Source organism: Rhododendron vialii, chromosome 6a, assembly GCF_030253575.1.
Source record: "Rhododendron vialii isolate Sample 1 chromosome 6a, ASM3025357v1".
NCBI lineage: Eukaryota > Viridiplantae > Streptophyta > Magnoliopsida > Ericales > Ericaceae > Rhododendron > Rhododendron vialii.
Window position 1 is genome coordinate 1,965,026 of NC_080562.1, and position 24,753 is coordinate 1,989,778.

Sequence of the window (24,753 nt, forward strand, 5' to 3'; positions counted from 1 at the left end):
CAAATAATTCATTTGGATTATTTTTTGTCCTTATTCAATTTTTTTCTCATTTGTTAGTTTTTCATTAATTTTTTTTGGATTATTATTTCGTCACGACAAGAAGAATCTAAAAAGTAAAAAATTACAATGTGAAACCAAATTTTTTAAAGAAAGACAAAAACAAATCAATTAGCCAAATTTTTTCGTCTCTAATCAGAATTTCGATGTTATTTCACCATAAATAATCTAAATGGATTATTTTAGTCCATCACAAGTTATTTTCAGAAAAACTAAACAGGATTACAAATGATAGGTACCAACCCAATCCCCCAAAGGGAAAGAATTAGCGGGTTGGTCCCGTCTATTAACCCAAATCCACCTCTTCCTCTTACACACACATGCATGCATGTTTTCTTAAGAAGTCTTTAAAAGCATAACAACGGTAGAGAGAAAGTGTAAAACCTGAAGTTCTGGCCAGATGAATTGGTCTCCGGGACCAAAATCCCACCATCCAAAGTCATTTCACTTTCGTTGGCTGGGATCTTCTTCTCCTCAGCCTCAATTTCAACTCCTGCTTAAATAATCAAAATCCAAACACCTCTTAATCTCAACTCATCTAAAAATTTCTCATCAGCATCGTAAGCCCATAATACAAGGAAAATCTAATTAAAAATTTAGTTTTTGGGTCTCAAAGAGATATTTCTATAAAAAAAAAATTATTGGAAAAAAAGAAGAAGGAAGAACAGATCTGAGAGGAATAATAAAAAATGAAGAATAATTAAGGGGAGGGGAAAAAAAGAATTACCAAACTCGGGTTGAGTGATGGGTATAGTCATCCTGAATCGAAATCCAACCTCAGAAACTCTCAACCACAAAGAAAGGGGAGAGAGAAGCAAGGTGGGTGGCGAGTGATGAATTAGGGTTTTTTTTGCTCGGCGAGTGATGGATTAGGGTTGGTTGACATTTTTGGGCTCTGGGGAAGATCCGTACTTATAATGGCCGGAGAGTCCTTCCCTGAGAATTCGGAGGACAGAATTGAAAATAGTAATTAGTGGGGATTATGTAGATTATCCCTTACACACAAACAAAGCTAGGTTTTCTGCAGACTGCAGAGAGAGAGAGAGAGCCTTACACACAAACAAAGCTAGGTTTTCTAGAGGGACATAGAGAGATGGAGATTTTAACAGAATTGAAAATAGTAATTAGTGGGGATTACGTAGATTATTCCTTACACACAAACAAAGCTAGGTTTTCTGCAGAGAGAGAGAGAGAGAGCCCCTTACACACAAACAAAGCTAGGTTTTCTAGAGGAAGAGAGAAAGCTAGAGATGGAGATTTTAGGATTTTCCATTTTATAACGTGGGAAACAAAGAATATATATTTCCTAGGGATACAGGGTTGTCTGTTCAAAAAGAAGGTAATATTAAGTTCAAATATAATAAAAATGAAAAATAATTTTTTAATTTTTTTTGCACTATTTAAAAGATCTCAATGAGATCTATTAAACAAGATCCATATTTGTAGGAAAATTTTTTGCATAAACACATAATTTTTGAGCTTGAAATTACGTTTCTTTTCTAAAAGTTCTTTTTTTAAGAAACTAGAACGGGCTACCAGGATTTTCTGAATCAGTCACATTTGGCACTATTTATAGGATCGGTTCCGCTTTTCTAGGACCAATGACACTCACACAATAATTCAAACACAATAATTCACATAACCTGTAATACCCCGTATTAAAAAAAAGGTTCTTTAAAAGTATTAATTTTAGCTAACTGAACTTTTATTATATGACCGGACACTTTCCAGATGTAGTACACGTGCATGTGTTGAATATTTGTCAAAGTTTAGGTAGAGTGAAATCATGAGTTGGCATACAGAAAGATTAAAGGATGGTCTTTGACTTCATATAGAAAGATTAAAGGATGCTCTTTGACTTCATATATCAGAAAGATTAAAGGAGAAAAAAAGCAAATTAAAGGGACTTGGGAGAAAGATTAAAGGATGGTCTTTCACTTCATATAGAAAGACTAGTGCTAGCCCGTGTCTACGGCACTGCACTACGTATTTCGGTTGGAAGGGGATGACAGTTGTGTAATTTAGGTGAAAACCATAGATACTTAACCGGAAAGTAAGAGGATGCACTACAACCTTTAGATCAAATGAATCTAAGCCGTTCCAACAACTCGTCCCCACACCCTTCTGTTTTATAATAGAGATTAAATGATGGTCTTTGACTTCATATATCAGAAAGACGATGGCCTTTGACTTCATATATCAGAAAGATTAAAGGAGAAAAAAAGCAAATTAAAGGGACTTGGGAGAGAGCCGTGAGGAACATGGGTTCTTGTTTTGATGAGATTTTGGACGATGTTCTTTGAAGGTGGGATTGTATCTGATGGTAATGTAATTTGAGGGTGAGTAAGAGATACATATTTTTTTGTACAATATTAATACTGTGTTCTTGTTGGTTGTGTTATGTGCGGTGACTGTATGTCGTGGAACTGTTTGGTATGTGACGGGTTGACTAGGCTAATAAGCTATGCCAAAAGACAAATTGGCCAAATGGACTGTGGTGAGACTAGTAAGGTGGTACGTCACCCGTCATATACTGAGGAAGACCGGATATGTGGCTCTATTTATGTAGAATGTGTTATATTTGTGGTTGGTGTTATACGTGGTGGTTGATGTTGTGCAGTTATTCTAATGTTGATATTGTACACATTATTATGTCTCACACACTCCTGAGATCCTTTGGACTCCAGGTTACAGATTGGTTAGCGGGTCAGGTACAGGTGATGCAAGCTTGTCTGAGTTGTTGCGAGAGTGGGTGTTGTTTATTTACTTTAGGGATAGTTATAAATTATAAAGTTTTTTGAAATAAAAGACAGATTGTGGTCTTTTTAATATCGTGGCGCTTGAGGATTTGGGTTGTTACATAATCTCTCACATACATGTGGAAACCACACATAGTAATGTATGTGGAGCCCACATGTATATGACGGATTGTATTTAATATTGTGTTTGAATTATTGTATGAGTAACATTTTTATAGCTTTTATTACCGTGTGGATAATATTCTGTTGTTTGTCTCTCTTAGGAGAAAGCTACCTGCTAAAAAATCGTTGTCCTTTGCATTCAAGTCTCTTTTATCATATGACAAGTCTACCTTTGTAACCATCCACGGTTCAGTCAAACAAATTACTCCAATTCCTTAGGCCAGATCTCTACCAAGGCTGAGGTTTTTTTTTTATATAATCGAGGAATAGTCCTACAGTAGAGCCATAATTGGATCCGAATGTATAACCCAAATTTCGGGAACTAACGCGACCACACCAGTCATTGCCCCCCACTTATTATTAGGATATTCACTCGATGGGGAATCGAACACCCTAACCAATGAGAGTATTTTTAAAGTTAGTCATTCGCCTTTATGACTAAGGCAACCCTTGGGTGTGTGACGCAACGAAATTCACAAGAGACTAGTTAGCATACTAATCCAAACGAGATAAAACAACTCGTCGCAACGAGCAAATCTTGCGCACAAGAAAGAAAGAGAGAATCTCTACAATATAATTGATTAAAAGTTTAAAAGTTTTAATAATTGAATAAGTTACAACCCTTTTTATAAGACCTTAACCTTAGAAATCCTACTGTAAAAAAAATAGTAAATCATGCCAAAACAAGCGGCATTAAATAAAAAATATTTCCTAATTAATTAAAATAAAATTCTAATTCTTGTAGATCAAGAATTCTAATAAAGGCAGAAATCAAAATCAAACCGAATACGGAAAGTTAATAATTTTAACCTAAACGAAAATATTCCTAGCCGAAATCTTATTCTAAAACAATAAAAATAAAATACAAAAATTCTCTATTTTTGTCCTACATCAGTCTCTTTTTCTTTAAAAGAACTCGCCCTCAAGTTTTCATTAGAAACTTGTCATCTTCCATTCCAAAGAAATAGATATTTGGAATACTTCAACCTCTCATTTGTCTTCAAAAAACCATTCAAAGAAAAGTGTTTATACAATGATTTTTTCTCTTCATGCTTCAACTTCTTGATAGTATCCACTAGATGGGAATTGAAAATCAAATCAAACTTCTCAACACCAAAAAAATCAACAACGTAAATTTTATGCTGACTTTGTGGGCTCCCTCGAAGTTGTTCCATCTTAAAATTGGTCGGCAGTTCATTATCAAAAAACCAATTTTCCACAACAAATATATTTTTTCTTGTAGTGTTGCAGTCAACTCCGTTGTGGGTGATTCGTCAAGCTCAAATACACAATCTCCAATACAATATTATTTTGATCCTTCGCAGCCTCATCTGAAATAATTTCAATGTGCTCTTGCACACAAGTATTGATGCCAATTTCATCTTGATCATGAACTTCAATTTTGCATTCCTCTTTTTCGCTAATATAAAAGTCAACTTTCTCTTTATCATCAGCTTCAATGTACCAATAATAATTGCATTCTTCATCGACCTCCATTGTTTCTTCGATATTAGGTTCAACAAATATCACATTCTCTAGTTTAACTCGATCTCCTTCCTCTTCGGCAATCTCATATCCACCAATACAATTAAGAAGTGTCGAATTTGAAGATGAAAGAGCATGGCTAGTTTGTTGACTTTCAGAAATTGCTTGGTATTTACTCAAATAACTCGTAACTCTTTGTGAAAAATATTACAATCAAAAGTACCTTGAAACATTTGTTTTGACTCAAGTTTTCTTCAGTATTCTTGATATAATTCCTGTCCATGATTTGATTGAAGAAATCTATCACTCATCAATCGTCTCATTCTGGGCCATGTCCTAATAGGTTGTTTATATTGTCGCAATATAATGGACTGCAATCGTTCCCACCATGTAGAAACATAGCCATATAATTTACGAGCCATATATTTAACCTCATTCTCTTATAGAATATCCGTGTAGAACTCAAAGAATTTATCTACTTTACGAAATCAATAAATAAAATTCTCAGGATGACAATACCTATGAAAAGTAGGAATTATTGGTTCTACCTGAAAAGTTAAAAAGTCGTCATCTGTGCGATAAAATCCTCCAAATCTTGAATGTTGCTTCTTCGACTGATATTCATAATAATCATCAAGTAACTCGTCTTCAGATCCATCCTCATATCAAGTTGATAATAAGGATATCTTCTGGAGACGTTTTGGTTAATAGGTTGGTTGTGGGCAAATCCTCCAATGCGGTTCCTATCAACTTTGTGTTTAACAGATTGACCATGGACCATGGGCAAATTCCTTGGGTCCCGTTCAATTGCTAGGAAAGTACAGGAAAAGATGGAAAAATCAACTTTTCCATAACTTTTGTTGTGTTCAGTTGGCAGGAATGTAGTGGGAAACTTGTTTTTAAGTTTTCCTGCAATATTTAGTTTCTTGCAAAAGTGATCCGGCCAAAAGCATAGGATTTTGCGTCACGGAAAAAGTTTTCTCTATTGTGGGGCCAAAATAATTGACGGGTAAGAATAAAAGTGAATGATGCCAATACCAAAAAATACGAATTAGGTTCTTAGAAAAACACTTTGAGATTTGCGTGAGCAACAACAATTTCGACTAATATGGTGCTTTATGAGATAATTGTTTTGATAAAAGATTGGTAGTTTATTTTTTTTTTTTGGAAGTATTTATTTATCTTGTAATTGGTCTTCAATTTTGTTTTGTACTAACTAATTTTCAGTGAGTTTTTGCATCGTCAACTAATCAAGCACGATTGTTTAATATTTATTTATTTAGTTATCATCTACTTATTTTTTAAACTTCATTTGTACGGTTGATTATCAGAGAATGTCAATTTAAATGGGGGATTTGCATGACCATTCAAAATATAGCAAATTGAATATGGAATTGCAAGTCTATTTTTTTATTTCATGTTAAGGTTTTGCATTAGATAAAATACATTTTCCGTATGTGCTAATTTTTGAAATATGATAGCCTATTCTTTAGCTCTTAAAATTACTTTTATTTAAAATTAGTCATGAGAATAAAAATAAAGAAGTTTCTCATAAGTGTCTTTTCCTGGCAAATGAACCACTAAACTTTAGTTTTCCTACGAAAAAAAAACTGTCAAATGAACACTCACAGAAAAATAGATTTCTTTTTCCTTTATTTCACTTTACTTAACTTTTCCTGAGAATAATTTTTCAGTACAATATTCCTGGCAACTGAACGGAGCCTTGGTGCGAGTTCTGTTAAATCCTTTACCATGCCACGACCAACGTCAATGGGTGTGTCTTCAACTTTGTTTGGTGTCATTGAACCAGGCAAAGCCTTACTTTGATACCACTTGACGCAGCGAAATTCATGAGAGACTAGTTAGCGTACTAGTCCAAACGAGATAAACAACTCATCGCAACGAGCAAATCTTACACACAAGAAAGAAAGAGAGAATCTCTGTAATATAATTGATTAAAAGTTTAAAAGTTTTAATAATTGAATAGGTTACAATCCTTTTTATAAGACCCTAACCTTAGAAATCCTACTGTAAAAACAATAATAAATCATGCCAAAACAAGCGGCATTAAATAAAAGATATTTCATAATTAATTAAAATAAAATCCTAATTCTTGTAGATTAAGAATCCTAATAAAGGCAGAAATCAAAATCAAACCGAATACGGAAAGTTAACAATTCTAACCTAAACGAAAATATTCCTAGCCAAAATCTTATTCTAAAACAATAAAAATAAAATATAAAAATTTTCCATTTTTTTCCTACATCAGTGTGTCTACCAAGGCTAAGTTCTTCTCTACTTAGGGGCTATTTTCACTATAAAAAAAATACAAAAAAATTAACGCATTTTACCAACTCATTTCCATTAACAAAAAAGTTTCAGTATTTTACCATGTCGTTCTCACAAACAAAAAAAAATTCAACAAAAACTTTTTTTACTAAAGTAATTCTACTCATAAATCCATCAACAACTTGAGACAACAACTTATTCACTATGGGAAACACCTAACAACGAATATGATTTTTTTTTTTCAAAAAGGAAAAAATCTCCAAAAAAAAGTGCTAAAAGTTAAATGGAACGGGGCCTAAATGGGGCGTTTCCACTAACCACTACAACTTTTTGAATTTGTCTTTATTCCAAAAAAAAAAAAAATGTGTTTGTTAATTTTGCCCCAAATTTTTATATATTATTGGTTTGTCTTGACGAGAGGAATCGAAAAATGAAAACGTAGAAATATTCAAGTATTTTTGAAAATATTCAAGAAAACTGAAAAACAGACTTTTCTTGGATATTTTAAAAAATGCTTGTGTAAAAGTCGTAACTTTTTACTTTTTCAATTCTTCACGTCGAATTCACAATCTATCGTAAGACTCAAAACCAAAAAATAGATCATTGAGGAGGTGGTAGAGATAACAAGGGGTTGGGGTGGCACGTGCCACCTCCCGCGTCTCGGAAAAAAAAATTCATGTTGCAAAACAACATTATTCAACAGAACGTGGGTATTATTTGCAGGTATTAAGCATGTTGATGTCTAATGAGTAATTAATCGATGAAAATGTTTTATATTTTTTAAATTATATAAAAGATTATAAATTGTGAAATATAGACAAATTTTCATCGATTTCCCATTTAAAAAAAAAAAAACCACATGGAACCTGTAACTTCACACCCACCTCCCAATTTTCTCTTTCCTTTTCCAATTATTTTTGTTTACAAAACCCCATATGGAACCAGTTCCTTAACTTCCCATTTCACCCACGTCCCAATTTCTTTTTCCTTTTCTAATTATTTTTGTTTACAAAAAACCACATGTAACCACTTAACTTCCCCTTTCACACACCCACGTCCCCACTTTCTTTGATTTTTTTCTTTTCCAAGCCCCACTAGGTATGATTTTCAGTTCTGCCACCCACTAGGTATGATTTTCCCTCTGCTTCATCTATTGTAGTAGCGATGAAGTTAAGAACGTCTAAATTCAATGCTCCCATTTCCCTGTGTTCAATGAAATGTAAATAAGATTTCCATGTCGCTGGTATATATGAGAACTAGCATTTGTGTTCGCTCTATGCACGGGACCACCGTTAAGGGTACCCCAAATTTAATTTCCACATGTTTTTTGGTGTATAAAACGAGACTAATGCTAGCTTGCATCGAACACGAGACCGGAAAAAATATTAAACTAATTTTTTTATCATCTAGCGTTGTGCCTGTTCAATTCCCATTCAATGGAAAAAACACATCGTGAACTTTTTTCCGATCTCGTATTCGATGCAAGCTAACATTAGTTTCATTTTATGCACCAAAATCATGTCTAGTGGAAATTAAATTTGGAATACTTAGTAACGATGGTCCCGTGCATAGAACGGGCACAAATGCTAGTGCTAGAGAGAGAGAATGGATATTGGCGGCTGTAATATGTGTGTGAGAGAGAGGACCTCGTCTTTAAGCATGCGAAGCAAGGTGGTCTTTCCGGCATTATCAATAATAACAATTTTGCCATAAACCCAAGAACAAGATCTTGGCCTCTTTCTGCCACAAACTCAAGAGAGGCCAGAAAATAATTTACCCAAATTATTTTTTCAATTCCTCTCATCGAGACGAATCAATAATTCACAAAAATTTAGCGCAAAATTAATAAATATACAAAAAATTTAAATAATATAAAATCAACTCATTTAAAGTTAAGTGTAAAAGAAACAGCCTCAGAGAGATTCTCCTCATTTAATAGTTTCGAGTGCTACTCCATCATCTCTTGGAGAAGAAAACATAAGAGGACAAAATGGGTTTGAGGGAGAAAAAGTGTGCGCTTGCGTGTCGGACAAAGAGGAGAGGGTAATTAATACAGTTAAAAAAACCAATGGCCCAATACGGCGCCGTTTGGCAGAGCAGCGCTTATGCCGACCAAGAAGGGGAAGCAGTTAACCCTCTCTCCTATTGGGTAGAGGAGGAGAGGGAGGGACATGTCTTCATACAATCCAAGTTAGTTTTAATACTTAACTTCAAAAAGAAAATCCAAAAAGTTATTCCTTCCGTCCCTTTTTTAGAGTTCAATATTTTTATTTTGAATTGTCCCTTAATAAGTATTCATTTAATAAAGTTAGTGAATAAAAGTTGATAAATTTTTCATTTTGCCCCTAAGGGTAGATTCAATTTTGAAAAGTTAGTGAGTAAAGATGTAATAATGATGTTTTCATATAGGGTAAAGAGAGAAAGTTGAGGTAAAAATTGATGTGAAAGGTATATTAATGATGTCTTTTTAATAAGTTGGAATTACAAAATAGGACACTTAAAAATGAACCGAAGGAGTGCTAATTTTTACTACTACTTCTCCCTCTCCTGAATGATACACTTATTTTTTTTCCCGTGTATTCCGCAAATTCGAAAACCCATTTTTCCAGATTCTCATCATAGCCTTGGGTGTCACTGGGATAAATGCGCGCCGTAAACCCAATTTTCCAGAATCTCATCATAGCCTTGGGTGTCACTGGGAAAAATGTAGAGGCGGGGGAGCTGCTGTCTTTTTTAAGGGGCAGCAACGTGCTGTCTGGCCCAGCCGAGCAGGGCCCGCTCAAGTCTCGCTCCAATGATAAATAAATAAATGTACCAATAAATGTACCAAAAATTCATTTCGATCGAGTATTATTATTGTTCTCCAAAACAAAAGAATCTACAAAGATCTCATATTTGGTATAAAATGTCTTTCCCCGAAAATACGAGACATTGGCAAATAATTGCAATAGTTATGAAACAATAGCATAACAGTCACATGCCATTACTTAGTGGAGTAATAAACAAATGAACAAAACGGGTTATAAACTTTGAAAAAGTCGAAATAGTAAAATGTGGTCACAGTCCACAATCATATTTTTTTTTATTACGTCAAAGTCCGAAGGCAGTACAGATTCCATCAATGATACAAGAATGAACAAAATCTATCAAGATTTCGACACAGGCACCCCCTGCAGAAGTAGGACCGACAGAACGGCTAGATTAGGATCCAATCTAGGTCCAGGTAGTATAGAGCCCCAACAGACCCCAACTCAAGCCCGCAGTAAACATTAAGCAGAGCTAAAATCTGGAAAAAACTAACAACTAAGAAACAACTAAAGAAAAGTACAGCTCCCTAGTGGAGTAAACGCCGACCGGTTGATTCACCCATGGCTCTTGAAGAACTTTACACCTCCTCTGTCTTCATATCCCGAAGAATCAAAACATTCCACTCCTTCGTTCAGAAAAAGTAAAACACAAATTTAATATCCCAAAATATATTGAACACTGCCTTCAAAAAGAAAAGATAACGCTTTTCTTGTCCCCAATTCCAAATTAACAATCAAGATAGTAGCATGCAAAAAGGACCTACGTACGGCCTTCACTTTCCCAAAACGAATATTATTCCACAAAAATGTTACATCCAAGTAGTTGGAGGAACCAATCAGTATAAAGCAAAATTGATCAACTATGAACACTCAACAGATGGTCAAAAAAGCAATATTTAACCAAGAATTTCTTCCACTGATCCGAGACCTTTCTGATCACAAAATCACCACAAGCAAAGATATTAGTCAATGGAAAATATAATCCAAAAATTATATAACCAGAACTAAAATGCTAATTAGAAAACAAAGCACTGACTTTATAACAAAAGTATATGCTCACGGTTTCCTAAGTCACACAACTTGTTCAACAGAAATTACCCACTGACTAAAAACAAAAACTAATCTGTATGATAGTGCTTTGGTTGAGATGGAAAAGATTTTACAATTGAAATTTGTTGATCTTAGTTTGGCTGAGGAATCTTTTAAACGACAAAAATCGAGGGTTCAGTGGTTAGCTTTGGGTGATCAAAATACAAAGTTTTTTCATAGGAAATTGAAAACTCATTGCTTCAGGAATAAGATCTTAAGTTCAACTAATGATGTTGGGGATAGACTGACAGATCCTAAGGACGTAACGGATGAGATCCTTGGTTATTATGTAGGGCTTTTGGGGTCTCCTTTCTCTCAGAAAAGGGATGCTTATCAGGTTTTGAGATTTGCTGTGTCCCATAGAATTTCTGGTGATCATAGGGCTGCTCTTATTAAACCTGTTACAAAGGAAGAAATTAAGACAGCCGGCCATGTGGGCTATTAAGGGTGACAAAGCTCCTGGTCCTGATGGGTTTTCCTCCAACTTCTCTCAAAAGAATTGGGACATTGTTGGCTATGACGTGGTTCAAGCTATTCAACTTTTCTTTGAAACTTCTATCTCCCTAGACAATGGAATTGCACTGCTCTCACATTGATTCCTAAGGTTTCTTCTCCTAATTCTATAAGAGATTTTAGGCCTATTGAATGTTGTAATGTGCTGTGTACAAATGTGTGACTAAAGCGTTGGCCAATAGGTTGCAACCCTTGCTCCCTCTTATTATCAGCCCCTGCCAGTCTGCATTTGTGAAGGGTAGATCTATAATGGACAACACTTCACTTATGCAAGAACTGGTTAGGAATTATCACAGAGATGGTGGTAAACCAAGATGTGCTATAAAACTGGATCTTATGAAAGCGTATGATTCTGTGAAATGGGGTTTTTTGCTGGATATTCTGAAGGTCATGGATTTCCCAAGCCAGTTCATTCAATGGGTGGAACCGTGTATTACCTCTCCTATGTTTTCAGTGGTGCTCAATGGAGAATTGGAGGGATTTTTTCCAGGAAAGAGGGGGCTTAGGCTAGGGGATCCGTTATCCCCTCACCTATTCCTTTTGATAATGGGAGGCTTCACAGCCTTGCTCCAACGATCAGTCAGACTGGGGCTTTTGTCTTCCATCCTAAATGCAAGAGTTTGAACATTTCTCACCTGGTGTTTGAGGATAACTTGTTTATCGTTGCTGGCGCTGATGAAAGATCTTTTCATCTAATAGCAGAGGTTTTGAAGGATTTTCACTTGCTCTCAGGCCTTCAGCCCAACTTGCTAAAGAGTTCAATTTTCTATTCTGGTGTTAATGAGGAAGTGAAGACCTCTTTAGGTAACATCATCCCTATGAATCCTGAGGGATCCCTCCCTGTCAAATACTTGGGGGTTCCATGGATATCAACAAGGTTGAAAGAAGCAGATTGCAGCCACCTTAAGGAGAAAATTTTGAGTAGGATACAATCCTGGGTAAACAATACTCTCTGACATATGGAGGCAGACAACAATTGATTCAATCTGGCACCAAAGCAGATGGGTTTCCCTCCAATTTGAGCTATATATACTCTCACACATAGAGTTAAAAACAGAGTACTACTCCACTACCTCTTCCTCCTACCCTCAGAGACTTGCAATTCATAAGCTCAAAGAGTTGCATTTTCACAAGTCCAGAGAGCAAAAACCAGTCACAAAACAGAGTGCAAAAACCAATCACAAACAGTGCAAAAACCAGTCACAAAAACAGCTCCAAAAAACAGTTCGAATGCTTCACAATCAAAAAACCAGTCACAACTATTGCTGCATACATTCAGAGATCAAAATGCTTCGAATATAGTCATAAATAGAGTGCATAAACCAGTCATAGCTTCATAACTACTGCAGTTCACCATCTCAACTACTGCAGTTCCAACAGCGCCTAAACAGGTCAAATGCTGCAGATACAATATAGAATGCTGCAGCTAAAACATAATGCTGCAACCAAAGTTTTCCCACTTCTCACTACACAGACCAATAAGTTCAGAAACTAATGCAGAAACTATAAACTACTACACCAATGTTCCAAAAGCTACTGCTGTACAGCATTTCCAAAAACTATCAAGGCGTTTGCTACTGCATTTCCATTTGAACTTTGTCTGAGATTAAACCCTAAATGAAGGGGGGGTGTGGGGGTGGGGTTTGTTGAAGTCGTGAGAAACTAGCGAATTGACTGTGCCAACGGCACTACAACAACGATCCAAGAGTCCAAGACACATCAGATACCAAATTGTATTTTTTTATGATAACCAAGTGTTTGGACCAGCTTAATTGCACCTCGACTAATCTTGGGGGGGACTATAATTGAAATATCAAATTGCATCAATAGAATCCAAACTACATAATTGAAACTAATACAATTTGCTTTAACAGAATCCAAGTTCAACAATAACATCAAAAACGCTTAATAATAAAGTCAAACCCATACACAAAATTAGCTAAAAATTATGGCCATATGTTTGGCGACAATATAGTTACAAAGTAAACTGTAAGAAAAACACAACCAGATCCGAATGTGAGGCCTTAGCTGTGAGGCTTGCCTGCCAAATGGTGCCCACTAGAAATCTCTCAAATGTGGAGATTCTATGTGACAACAGAAGGGTACTCCACCTCCGCATTTCAGAGAAGGTGCCTCCCTGGGACTGTGCTTCTATTTTTGGGGCTATGTATCAGTTGGCTAAAGGTATTTGCATTTCTCTCTTTTCGTCTAATAAAAATTCTGATAGAGTAGCCACTTGTCAATTGAACGGATTCATTCCAGTTGATTGGGTCCCATCTCCTTTCCTTGTATTCCATAGATGCCTCCTATGAAGCTTTTTCCTCCATTCAAAAGAGGGGAAAAAAAAGAAAAAAGAAGAGGGAGAATAATAGTTCAGAGACTCAAATGTGAAAGGATATCAACCCCCAAACCTTTTTTTCCCTGGTATCTTCTTGGGTAGACACCTATTGAACACTTAGCATGATTAGCGATGTATAATTAAGTTCAACAGAAACTTGGTCATGACAAACACATGAATGATCTAAAAGATTCAAAGAACATCTACTACAAAACCCATATATCTATATCAAGAAAATCTGTCCATAGTAGTGAAGAGAGAGAAAAACCAGTTTTTACAGAGAATGACAGTCTAGTTTTTTTTTAACTTTTTATCATTAATGTTCCAATGTGGCCTTTTATCAAACAGGTGGTGATAATGGCACTACTTGGTGATCGTTTTGTGGAAATCTAAGAAAAGGTAGTTAATGGCTAGACTTCACCTTAAGGAAACAGGGAAAAAAATAACTAAAAATACTTGTGTAGAAATCGTCCACCATCATCTTCTGTATCGAGAAAATGTAGAAATTAATCTTATACTGGTTCTCAACCTTCTACCCTGAAAACAATGGCTAGTTATCAGACTGACGACTCGTACGGTTCCGGGCAAAATTAAATTAGGGCTTTGATTCCCAACCAAAAACGGAACTACCTGATAGGAGAAGGGGCAGATTGCGACTTTGTTGACCACTGATTTCTGAATCAACGTCTTCGTCACAGACCAAGAGCCCAACGGCAACAGGACTTGCTGCAATCTATCGTAAATGGAGAGAGCCAGATAGACAGTGGGAGAGAGACGAAGAGGGAAAGTGGAGGGTGGAAAATTAATATAGATGTCACAAAAGTCAATTTTGTTATTAAAAAAATTTTGTTTACGGAGTTTAAAAAAAATTTTCCCGCGAATAGTTAAACTATTTGTGCAAATAATTTTTTTAAAATTTAAACCATTAATTATCAAAATTAAGGATTGAGATTGCATGATTCCATAAATAGACTATTTGCAGCTGCTTTAGAAATAAGTTTCCCTCTTTTGTGAAATGTATTGTCTTGAAAATGCCCAAAGATAAAAGGATAAAAGATATGTGTGGGAGAAGACTTATCTTCTTCTTTTTTTACAAGTGGAGAAGACTACTCTTGATGCATACACATTTTTTTGGGTGTTGCAGAAAAATATTTTGAAGTACTTTTCTTGGGTCCTTTTGTTTTGAATATTAATAATCCTACTTGCAGAAAAAACTGGTAAAACTGTGGACGAATTTTTAAAATTACGTAGGATCGTTTGCCCAAATTTTTCGTATCAAATTTGAGAATATCTTGGTTGCTTTATATGGGAGTGGAGAAGTGTATATGTTCAGTGTTATTAATAAAAGCAATTTTTTTAACAGCAAAAAAAAAAATAGTATTAAGCATAATTAGTTGTTTTAATCTTGCATGGTGAGCAAATTTTTTAACAGCAAAGTATTAAACAAAGTTATTTGTTTTAATATTACACGGTAGAACAAAAAAAATACTCATTCAATGCTCGAGCTATTAAAGTTAAATCTACAACTTCTTCTTTTTTATATAACTCAAAGTTTTCAGACAAGCTTACATACACCTCGACTAATCTTGGAGGTCAATTTCAACGCCCACTTGATGATGTCCCAATCAAAGTTAAAAGCAAAACTCTAAATAGAGTACTAGTTCCAAATGAGCTAATTACACATGAGAGGTTTTGAACTTGAGAACTTAAGAGGGAACAAACACCTAAGTCCTACAGACATAATGAAGGTTCAACTTCCACAGGCTCTGTTTAGGAGTGATGGTTACATTATTCTCATGGTTGTATTGTTGAACTTGTAAAGTCACTTGGGGAGATGTTGCATTATTGAAGTTTATTTTTACATTATAAAACATTTTACATCGAAACAAATAGAGCCTCAATGCGTATAGGCTCCCAAACTTTAACAAACTTCAGTTTTACTCTTAAACTTTTCTTCCGTTAGTCAAATAGACCATTTGTCACACCACAAAAAAGTAATGACCGGCCATGAACCACAAGACTCTAACTCGCAGAATATGCAGCCTAAAAAAATAGTTTTACTCTTAAATATTCCTATCAAAAATAAATCTTCGGCCCATGATTTCCATTTCACATTATTAGTTTTGTTGGCCCACGTAGATTCCTTTCCTATAGTTTAGTTTTGACCCAAGGACACATTACGTTGCCACAACCCAATAGCCTGAGGCCCAACAGAAATATATGTAGGGAAAATGACGGCTAATGACGTGTTTTGATAATTAATAGTCCTTGGCGGGTATTAATTATCAAAACACGTCCTTAGCCGTCGTTCAAATCCGGAATGAAGGGACCTTCCATCGGATCCGAAAAACAAGAAGGGGCGTTCCTTGACGGGTATTAATTATCAAAACACGTATTTAACCATCATTCAAATCCGGAATGAAGAGGCCTTCCATCGGATCCGAAAAACAAGAAGGGGCGTTCCTACTGTCACAACGACACCTTCTTAGCCGCTACAGATCATGGCTTTCCCAAGGGGTAAGAAATTATTATGTCGTTTTGAATTTTCGAAGGGTTCGGGGTTTCATGTCCTTGGCGGGTATTAATTATCAAAGCACGTTATTGGCTGTCATTCAAACCCGGAATGAAGGGGCCTTCCATCGGATCCGGAAAAAAAAAAAGGGGCGTTCCCACTGTCACAACAACACCTTCTAAGCTGCTACAGATCATGGCTTTCCCAAGGGATAAGAAATTATTATGTCGTTTTGAATTTTCGTAGGGTTCGGGGAATTGTACTAACTACTGCAATTGTTCTTGTTCACTGACCGGTCCATTAATTTACTTATCTTGGTTTGATAAGTTGCTCAATTGCGTGTTTCCTCAAAGCTCATCGGTGTTACATTAGCGCATGCTACCTATTTATTGCGTTGACTTGTCTACTACTTGCTCATCTTGAATCTAAAGCCTTCCTCTTACAACTTTGAGGGCAAATGTTAGTCGGAATAATTTTAATACAGATAAGTGGATTACTTGGACCCCGTTTGTTTAAGGGTTTTGGATTTTGGATTCTAATCATTATTCTATTTCTTTCAAATTATTATTCTTATTTTTTTTTTGTATCTCTCTCCAATCATTACATCTATTTTCAATCATTACTTTATTTCTTTCTACACTCATTACCTACAAATTCAAATCTAAAATACGAAAACGAACGGAGTCTTGGATTCGAGGTGGACTAAAACGTGTTGATAGAAGGAATATTACTGAAACTATTGACAATAGGTTTTCCATGCTCAACTACAATCTGGTTGTCACAGTTTCCTTCAATGAGTGAGCAGCAATAAGAATGCTACGTTATTATGCCCCTGATAATCAGACGCAATTACCATTCGTTATCTTCTTCAAAGGCGAAGGGGACGATTAAAAGGAAGAGGGACGACAGAGGATGACAGCCATGTTCATTTTCTGGTTTTTCTCTCGAATGCAGCTGACGTAAAACAAAATTTTATACTACTATTTAGTTGTTGAACTTTGCTACGGCCTACGGAAACAGACCACGGGTATCGACGGGCACGTGGGGCCCACTCCAGGTCCCGCAGGATGATCTGAATTGTTCAATAATTTTAAAATAAAAAACCAAGTGGGTCGGAAAAAATCAGCTCAATCTGATTTGTGTAGGTGCTGGATCTGATCTTCCCATTTTTTTTATTTTTAAAAAATGGGAAGATCGAATCGAGCATCTACACATATCAGATTGAGCTAATTTTTCAAGAGCTCACTCGATTTTTATTTTCAAATTATTAAACGTCTCGGATCATTCATGCGGAACCCGAAGTGGGCCCCACCTGCCCGTCGGTACCCATGGTTGTTAGTTGTTATCGCCCACATGTTCTATATATGGCACATAATTCATTATGGATTTAATAGGATTTTTCGTATCTTTATACCTAAAATTTTATTTTATTTGTCAAATGGAGAAGTTATTTTCTAAATACACTATACTTTGATGAAAAGTTGATATCAATGTTTAATAAGTAAACTGATCCTCTCTCTGCCTATAAAAAAGTGTCTAGGGTTCCATCAATGAGTAGCAGAAGACTAATCTTGATGCACATACGTTTTTTAGGTGTTTTTATTTGCAGAAAAAAATTTTGATTTATTTCTCTTAGGTCTTTTTGTTTTGAATATTACTCCTACTTGTTACGGAAAAAAAATGGTAAAACCGTGGACGAATTTTTAGGTTACTTAGGATTGTTTGCCCAAATTTTTCGTTTCGACTTTGAGAATATCTCGGTTGCTTTATATGGGAGTGGACAAGTGCATATGTTCAGTGTTATTAATAAAAGCAATTTTTTTAACAGCAAAAATGATAGTATTAAGCACAATTAGTTGTTTTAATCTTACATGGTGAGCAATTTTTTTAACCGCAAAGTATTAAACACAGTTATTTGTTTTAATATTACACGGTAGAACAAAAAAATACTCATTCAATGCTCGAGCTAGCTTCTGTCTTGCATGGCCATGAAAAACGCAAACTAAATAAACTAATGCTTGATAGCATGTCCAATTAATTATTTCGCCACCAGACTGGGTGAATCATCTAACATTCTACGCAATGATGAGCTACGCATTTTTTTACTCTTGCAACGCAGCAGCGGATGATTTTCCCATAACAAGATGCCATATCACTCTCACGATTTTAGGCTTCTAATACTAACCATGGTTAAATTTAATAGGACCTCCAAGTTGGAAAGAACCAATTAGAGTGAGGGTAATTTTCACCCTCATTTATATAGTGAGGGTAAACAAAATTGAACTCGAGAGAGACCGGTGAGGTGAGACGTCTCATCAATTTGGTTCAATATTCCAATGGTGACGAACAAAGGTGTGTATTATTCACCTTCTTTATAACAAAACAAATGGATGGTTGGTGGACTCTTGACTCAAGTGGACTCTTGACTCAAGTGGCATCTCCTACACATACATGCATGGTGCCTTAATAGAGAGTAGTGATCTCTCTGGTGCTTGCTTCCTGAAATTTTGGGAGAGATCTCCGGAGGTGAGGCTGGTGGTTGCCGCTGTCGCGCGGCAATGAGTTCATCAACCTCCTCCTCCTCCCTCTCTCTGCTCCCCTCCGGATTAATTTGTTTTTTTGTGGGGTGGGGATTCAAAATTTCAGCATTTGTTTTTTTCTTTTTTGGCTTAAAGCTGACGTGGGGCCCAGGCCGCGTCAACATCGTGTTTTGGAGAGGGGATGGTTTTGTGCTCAGTAGACTTATAACTTATTGACTTGTCTATTACAGCACTTTGTTTAAGTGGACTATTGACTCAGGTGGCATCTCCTAATACATATATGCATGGAGAAGAGTGGTCTTCCTTAATCTTTTCTGGACCTTTGTTCAATATCTACCATGAAATCCCAAGAAGACTTTTCTTCGAATTCTCGATTTACTTATCATGTGTTCTTGAGCTTCAGAGGCGAAGACACTCGCAAGGCTTTCTCTGACCACCTCTACACAGCTTTGGTTCATACCGGATTTCACACCTTCAGAGATGAGGATGGATTAGAAAGAGGAGAAGATATCAAGTTTGAACTGGAGAAAGCAATCCGAGAGTCGAGGATGTCGATAATTGTCTTCTCAAAGAGCTATGCAACATCGACTTGGTGCCTTGAGGAGCTAGTGATGATCCTAAAACACAGGACTTCTGGACATGCAGTTCTCCCTGTCTTCTATGATGTGGATCCATCTGACTTGAGGAAGCAAAGCAGCTTTGAAGAAGCGTTTGCAAGGCATGGAGAGCAACTCAAATCAGAAACAGGAGAACGAAAAGAGGAATTGAAGGAAAAAATAAAAACATGGAGGGCTGCACTTAGAGAAGTTGCAGATGTGACCGGGATGAACTTGAAAAATCAAGCTGATGGGTAATTTCCTCATTCCTTGCTTCCTTAGCTAGGCATGACATGCAACACTTTTTATCCGAAAAACCTATGTGTACCGACCATTTTTGGACCGAAACCGTACCGACGGCCGCGCGCGGCCGTCTCCGGCCACCGGACGGCCGATCCGAGCCGTCCAAAAATTTTAAAAAAAAAAACCGAGGGGCCCACGCGGGAATTAACGTCATCCGATGTGTGTAGGGTGCTTGATCTAAACACCCTATTTTTCGTGTATACATATATACACGAAAAATAGGGTGTTTAGATCAAGCACCCTACACACATCGGATGACGTTAATTCCCGCGTGGGCCCCTCGGTTTTTTTTTTTAAAATTTTTGGACGGCTCGGATCGGCCGTCCGGTGGCCGGAGACGGCCGCGCGCGGCCGTCGGTACGGTTTCGGTCCAAAAATGGTCGGTACACCTAGCAGTACTCCTTTTTATCTGTTGGTATAATGTGCTGTCCAAACAACTCTTAATATTTTGGGTCATTTTGTATTTTGTGTTTGGGCTAAAATGCCTTTAGTTTGCAAGTGGGCCATAAAATGTGAGTGTGTAATTTGGGTCAAGTTTAAGTTATTTTGTAGTTGGGCATTTGTGTAAACATAGGCCCAAGGTTGTATCCATATATAAGCCTTGTAGAATTCTCTAGAAAGTACGAATGAAAAATCTCAGCGGAGTGCTTTCCCCCATTGCTCTGTTTCCGTGTGTGTGTTCTCCCCGATAAAATTAGCGGCAACCAATTGCAAGCTTGATTCACTAATTTCTCCACCAGTTAATCAAGGCCAAGGCTAATCTCAAGCCAACATTATCTAATACATACTCATCCAATTATTTCAGTTTTGACAACAGCATGCTCATTTTCCTTAGTTATAGGGTGGAAATGTGTATTGGTTCGTGCTATATTTTTTGTCATGAATTCTTATCGGGTCATACTTTCCATCTTGTCACAATTTGTCAGGCACGAGGCAAGATTTATCCAGAAAATTATAAAAGTCGTTGGAGATAAATTAAGTTGCACAACCTTAGATATTGACCGCCACTTGGTTGGAATAAATTCACGAGTCAAAAACATTCAGCAATGGTTAGAAGATGGGGCAACTAAGATTGGCATAGTTGCAATTTGTGGAATGGGTGGAATAGGCAAGACGACCATTGCAAAATTTCTGTACAATTTGAACTCTCCAAGATTCGAAGGCAGCAGTTATCTTGAAAATGTAAGGGAAATTTCCCAGCGAAAAAATGGCTTACTTCGTCTACAAAGACAAATTTATTCAGATATTTTGAAGGGAAGAAAAGTAAGACTAAACAGTATTGCTGAAGGAACAACTAAGATTATGGAAGCCATATATTACAAAAAAGTTTTTGTAGTTCTTGATGATGTGGATACACTTGACCAATTAAATGCAATACTTGGAATGCGAGATTGGCTTTTTTCAGGGAGTAAAATTATCATAACCACGAGGCGTGAGCAATTACTACGGGCTAATGAATTCTCTAAGGTGTGTAGGGTTGAAAATCTGGGTGATGAGGAATCCTTAGAGCTCTTTAGCTGGCATGCCTTCGGAAAATGTTGTCCAAACAATGGATATGAAGAGGTCTCAGAAAGAGTGGTACGCTACTGTGGAGGGCTTCCATTAGCACTTAAAGTTCTAGGCTCTTCCCTATCAGGGCAATGCTTAAATGTATGGAAAAGTCAATTAGACAAATTGAAAACATTTCCCGAAGGTGAAATACTTGAAAAACTCAGAATAAGCTATGATTCTTTGCAAGATAACCACGACAAAAATCTATTTATCTATCTTGCTTGTTTTTTTGTTGGAAGAAAGAAGGATTTTGCAATTACGATCTTAGACGGATGTGAGTTTTCTACAGTGGTTGGGATTCAAAACCTCATGGACAGATGTTTGATAGCAATTGATAAAAGTAATAATGTAGTGATGCATCATTTGCTTCAAGAAATGGCGAGAGAAATTGCTTGCCAAGAGTCACCCAAGGAGCCAGGCAAACGTAGCATCCTCTGGAATCATAAGGATTCCTTTAATGTTTTGAGAGACAACACTGTAAGAATTAAATTTGCTCTTCATTCGTTTTTGTAGGGATTTTGTTGAGGTGTTATTTACTAATCAGTCTTCCCACCACACGTCCTCCCCTTTCCCTTTTTCTCATTCTTATGTCAGGGCACAAGCAAAGTAGAAGGGCTTAAACTCGATGTGTGTTTGTTGAAGGAAGATAAATGTGTGAGTCCAGTCTTTGGTGCCAGCAGAAAACGACGCTTTGAAAAGTTCCTTGAGAAGCCCATATTGTCAAATTTGGGTTGTTCGCTGAAAAGATTTGGTTTCAGCATGTTCTCCTCTGACCTCGAAGCCACAAAAAATACAAATCCAATTGTTTTGGAAGCTGATGCATTTGGAAGGATGCGCAAACTCAAGCTTCTGCAACTCAAAAGTGTACATATTAGTGGACCCTATGAAAAGTTTCCCAAAGGATTAAAATGGTTGTGTTGGCATGGATTTCCACTTAAGTCCATACCTAGTGATTTCCCTTTGGAAAGCCTGGTTGCTCTTGACATGCGCTATAGCAACTTGAAAAATGTATGGGAAGGAACAAAGGTATGTTACTCTTGGAAATTGAATTGAATGCTTGATTATTATTATTTTTTTTGAACTGTATTGATTGCTTGGATGACCGCTTTTTCTTATTTTGCAGTTTCTAGTGTTATTAAAAATCCTCAATCTGAGTGATTCCCCTAACCTTATCAAAACTCCTGACTTTTCAAAAATCCCAAATCTTGAGAGACTGATGCTTAAAAATTGTGCAAGTTTGGTTGAGGTTCATGAATCCATTGGATTTCTCGAGAGACTTGTTTTGCTGAATTTGAAAGACTGTAACAATTTGAGGAAGCTTCCGAGAAGCATTGGTATGCTAAAACTTTTGGAAAAGCTTGTCATCTCTGGTTGTTCAAAACTTGAGGAATTGCCAACAAAATTGGAAAATTGGGAGTCTTTAACTGTGCTCAAGGCAGATAGAATTGCCTTAAATGAATCTCTCTCTACCAACGGGCAGGTTAACATTATGCAACCTTTCATTCGGCATTGGCTATTGAAGCCAAGAAGAAGTCCAGATATCTCATGGACTTCTTTACCACGGTCCTTGGTGGAACTAAGTCTTGCGGGCTGTAATCTTTCTGACAATGCTTTTCCCACAGATCTTAGGAACCTATGCTCGCTGAAGACTTTAGATATCTGTTGTAATCCAGTTTCGGGCCTCCCAGATTTCATTAGAGATCTTACATTGCTCGAGAAACTTATCATAGCAGAGTGTCCAAGGCTCCGGAAACTTGTCGGGCTCCCACTAGTACGATCACTGTATGTTGGAAGTAATAAACTGCTGGAGGAAGTAACGTTTGGAAGCTTTCCCGGTCCAAAAACTACTTGTCATTTGGATACATGGGACCATGAAGGTAAGACCGTGGGCATTTTCAAATTAGAACCCATAGGAAATGTAGCAGCTGAGATTACAAAAAGTTTGGGGTTAACGAACTTGGAATCCATGGGAAACGCAATTGTAAAGCTATCGTCATGGTGTGGCAAGGAAAAACAGGCGCTTCCCGTCCAGGTGCTCTCTCTCTCTCTCTCTCTCTCTCTCTCTCTCTCTCTCTCTCTCTCTCTCTCTCTCTCTCTCTCTCTCTCTCTCTCTCTCTCTGTGTGTGTGTGTGTGTGTCTCAGGGTGATGCTTTAATTCTCTTTCTGTGGTACAGGGATGTCATGGAACATATATATTCTCCGCTTATCTTCCCGGTAGCAAGGTTCCTCTATGGTTCAATTTTAACAATCTTGGATCCTCGTGTAATTTTACCGTGCCTTCAAATCTTGATTTGAGAGTACAAGGCTTAAGTGTTTGTTCTGTGTATGAGTTGTCCGGTGCTCCACCCGAGTATTATTGGAAACTAGACACACATACTTCCTTAAGTAATAAAACGAAGGGTTTGATTTGGATCCATTGCCCAGAGGTCTTTGGATTTGGGGAAGTTGGAGAGGATATCACGTGGTTAAGTTACTGGAAGTTCGGGAAACAGTTACTGGAAGCTGGTGACGAGCTCGATGTTTCAGTGTTTGGAGGTGCATTTGTGCAAGTAAAGGAGGTTGGAGTCCGCCTTCTGTACATTAAAGAACAAGAAGAGATGAGTTCCCAATCAGCCAATGAAGAAAGCGTATCCCTCTATACATTCGAAAATATCATTCGGGGAAATGTTCCTGCACATGAGGGGGGGATGAGGTTGTACCAACTCGGCAAGCATGTTAATGGACATCTCTGTGTGTATTGCCGACGTCTGTACCCTCAACCTTGGATCCCTGCCACTCCTTATGACGATAGTGATTTCGTTGAATGTCCGGCTTCAAAAAGGCTGGCGCCGAAGTCGTATTATTATGTTTCTGATTCGCGTTTAGTCGAAGATCTTGGGTTTTGATTTGCTAAGCTGGTGGTACACTTTGTATGTGCCTGTTGTAGTTCTGTTTCAGAATGTGTCTAGTGCAGGGGTTCTTTATCTGGGGTGGCCATGTTTTGTAGTATTACTAGAGTATGCTCCTTCGAAGTTGTATGCTTTTGTTTGTGCATAATGAATTGATTACTTATTATAAAAAAGGTAGTACACTTTGTATCAATGATATTTACTACTAGTCACTCTAAATAATTGCATTTTGCTTCTGCCAAGTATCGTTACACAGAGACAAGAGTATATGTCTTATAGGTTACAACCAATTTCTATTACAATTTAAAAACGGGATTCAGTTTTGGATTTTAAAACTAGGAAATCAAAAGAGTTGGGGTTTATATAAAATAGTTGGAAAAAGGTCGAGGGTTTTGAATCCATTTTTCTCTTTCGTAGCTTGGTTTTACTTGGTTAAAGAATATTCATTCAAATCAATCCGAGTACAATTAGAACTTGCAATTCCTAGCCATATTGCCGCATGATAATCACAAATCACCGATTGGCACAGGTTATGTTTGCGTAGCCGGATCAGGAGAGAGAACTATGTGTTCTTGTGATTGAAAACCATCCTTCCTTGATGAGTTCCTCCTTTTTTTCTGCTTTGCTTAACCTTGAAGTATCCTAAACTAGTTCCAAGGCAAGTTTTTATTGTTAGGATGACCCCAAAAGCTTATATAGAGCCCTTTCTCCGCGTTGCTGAGAGTTTTTGATCGGGGAAAACAGAGCAATGGTAAACATATATATAGATACTACTTTGGGCCTAACTTTACCCAGTAGCTCAAGTACAAAATAACTTAAACTTGACCCGATTACACACTTAAATGGCCCACTTGCAAACATAAT

General features: G+C 36.9%; 1 protein-coding gene and 2 long non-coding RNA genes across 4 annotated transcripts; 1 reads left to right on the forward strand and 2 right to left on the reverse strand.

The window, feature by feature from the left end:
• Positions 1–435: 435 nt before the first annotated feature.
• Positions 436–1,299, reverse strand: LOC131330204 (uncharacterized). The gene is made up of 3 exons (XR_009201013.1): positions 942–1,299; positions 785–910; positions 436–550 (listed from the first exon to the last, which is right to left on the reverse strand). It is a non-coding gene; the product is annotated as an uncharacterized LOC131330204 (long non-coding RNA).
• Positions 1,300–9,843: 8,544 nt separating this feature from the next.
• LOC131330202 (uncharacterized) lies at positions 9,844–14,351 on the reverse strand. 2 transcript variants are annotated; one of them, XR_009201009.1, is made up of 3 exons: positions 14,130–14,325; positions 11,788–14,036; positions 9,844–10,185 (listed from the first exon to the last, which is right to left on the reverse strand). It is a non-coding gene; the product is annotated as an uncharacterized LOC131330202 (long non-coding RNA). The 2 variants fall into 2 exon arrangements; XR_009201008.1 differs by lacking the exon at positions 9,844–10,185 and having other exon boundaries at positions 12,991–14,036; positions 14,130–14,351.
• A 4,210-nt stretch (positions 14,352–18,561) lies between these two features.
• Positions 18,562–23,886, forward strand: LOC131330514 (disease resistance protein RPV1-like). The gene is made up of 5 exons (XM_058364132.1): positions 18,562–19,401; positions 20,200–21,478; positions 21,596–22,027; positions 22,125–23,033; positions 23,176–23,886. Exons 1-5 carry the CDS (start codon positions 18,890–18,892, stop codon positions 23,884–23,886), a joined length of 3,843 nt encoding a protein of 1,280 aa, XP_058220115.1. The 5' UTR covers positions 18,562–18,889.
• Positions 23,887–24,753: the final 867 nt, after the last annotated feature.

What these genes read in the sequence shown, in the direction of transcription:
- LOC131330514 (XM_058364132.1), top strand. Translation starts at nt 18,890, where the DNA reads ATGAAATCCCAAGAAGACTTTTCTTCGAATTCTCGATTTACTTATCAT. An exon ending in ATGTATGGGAAGGAACAAAG is followed by an intron (nt 22,028 to 22,124) that starts GTATGTTACTCT and finishes CTTATTTTGCAG; the next exon opens with TTTCTAGTGTTATTAAAAAT. An exon ending in AACAGGCGCTTCCCGTCCAG is followed by an intron (nt 23,034 to 23,175) that starts GTGCTCTCTCTC and finishes TCTGTGGTACAG; the next exon opens with GGATGTCATGGAACATATAT.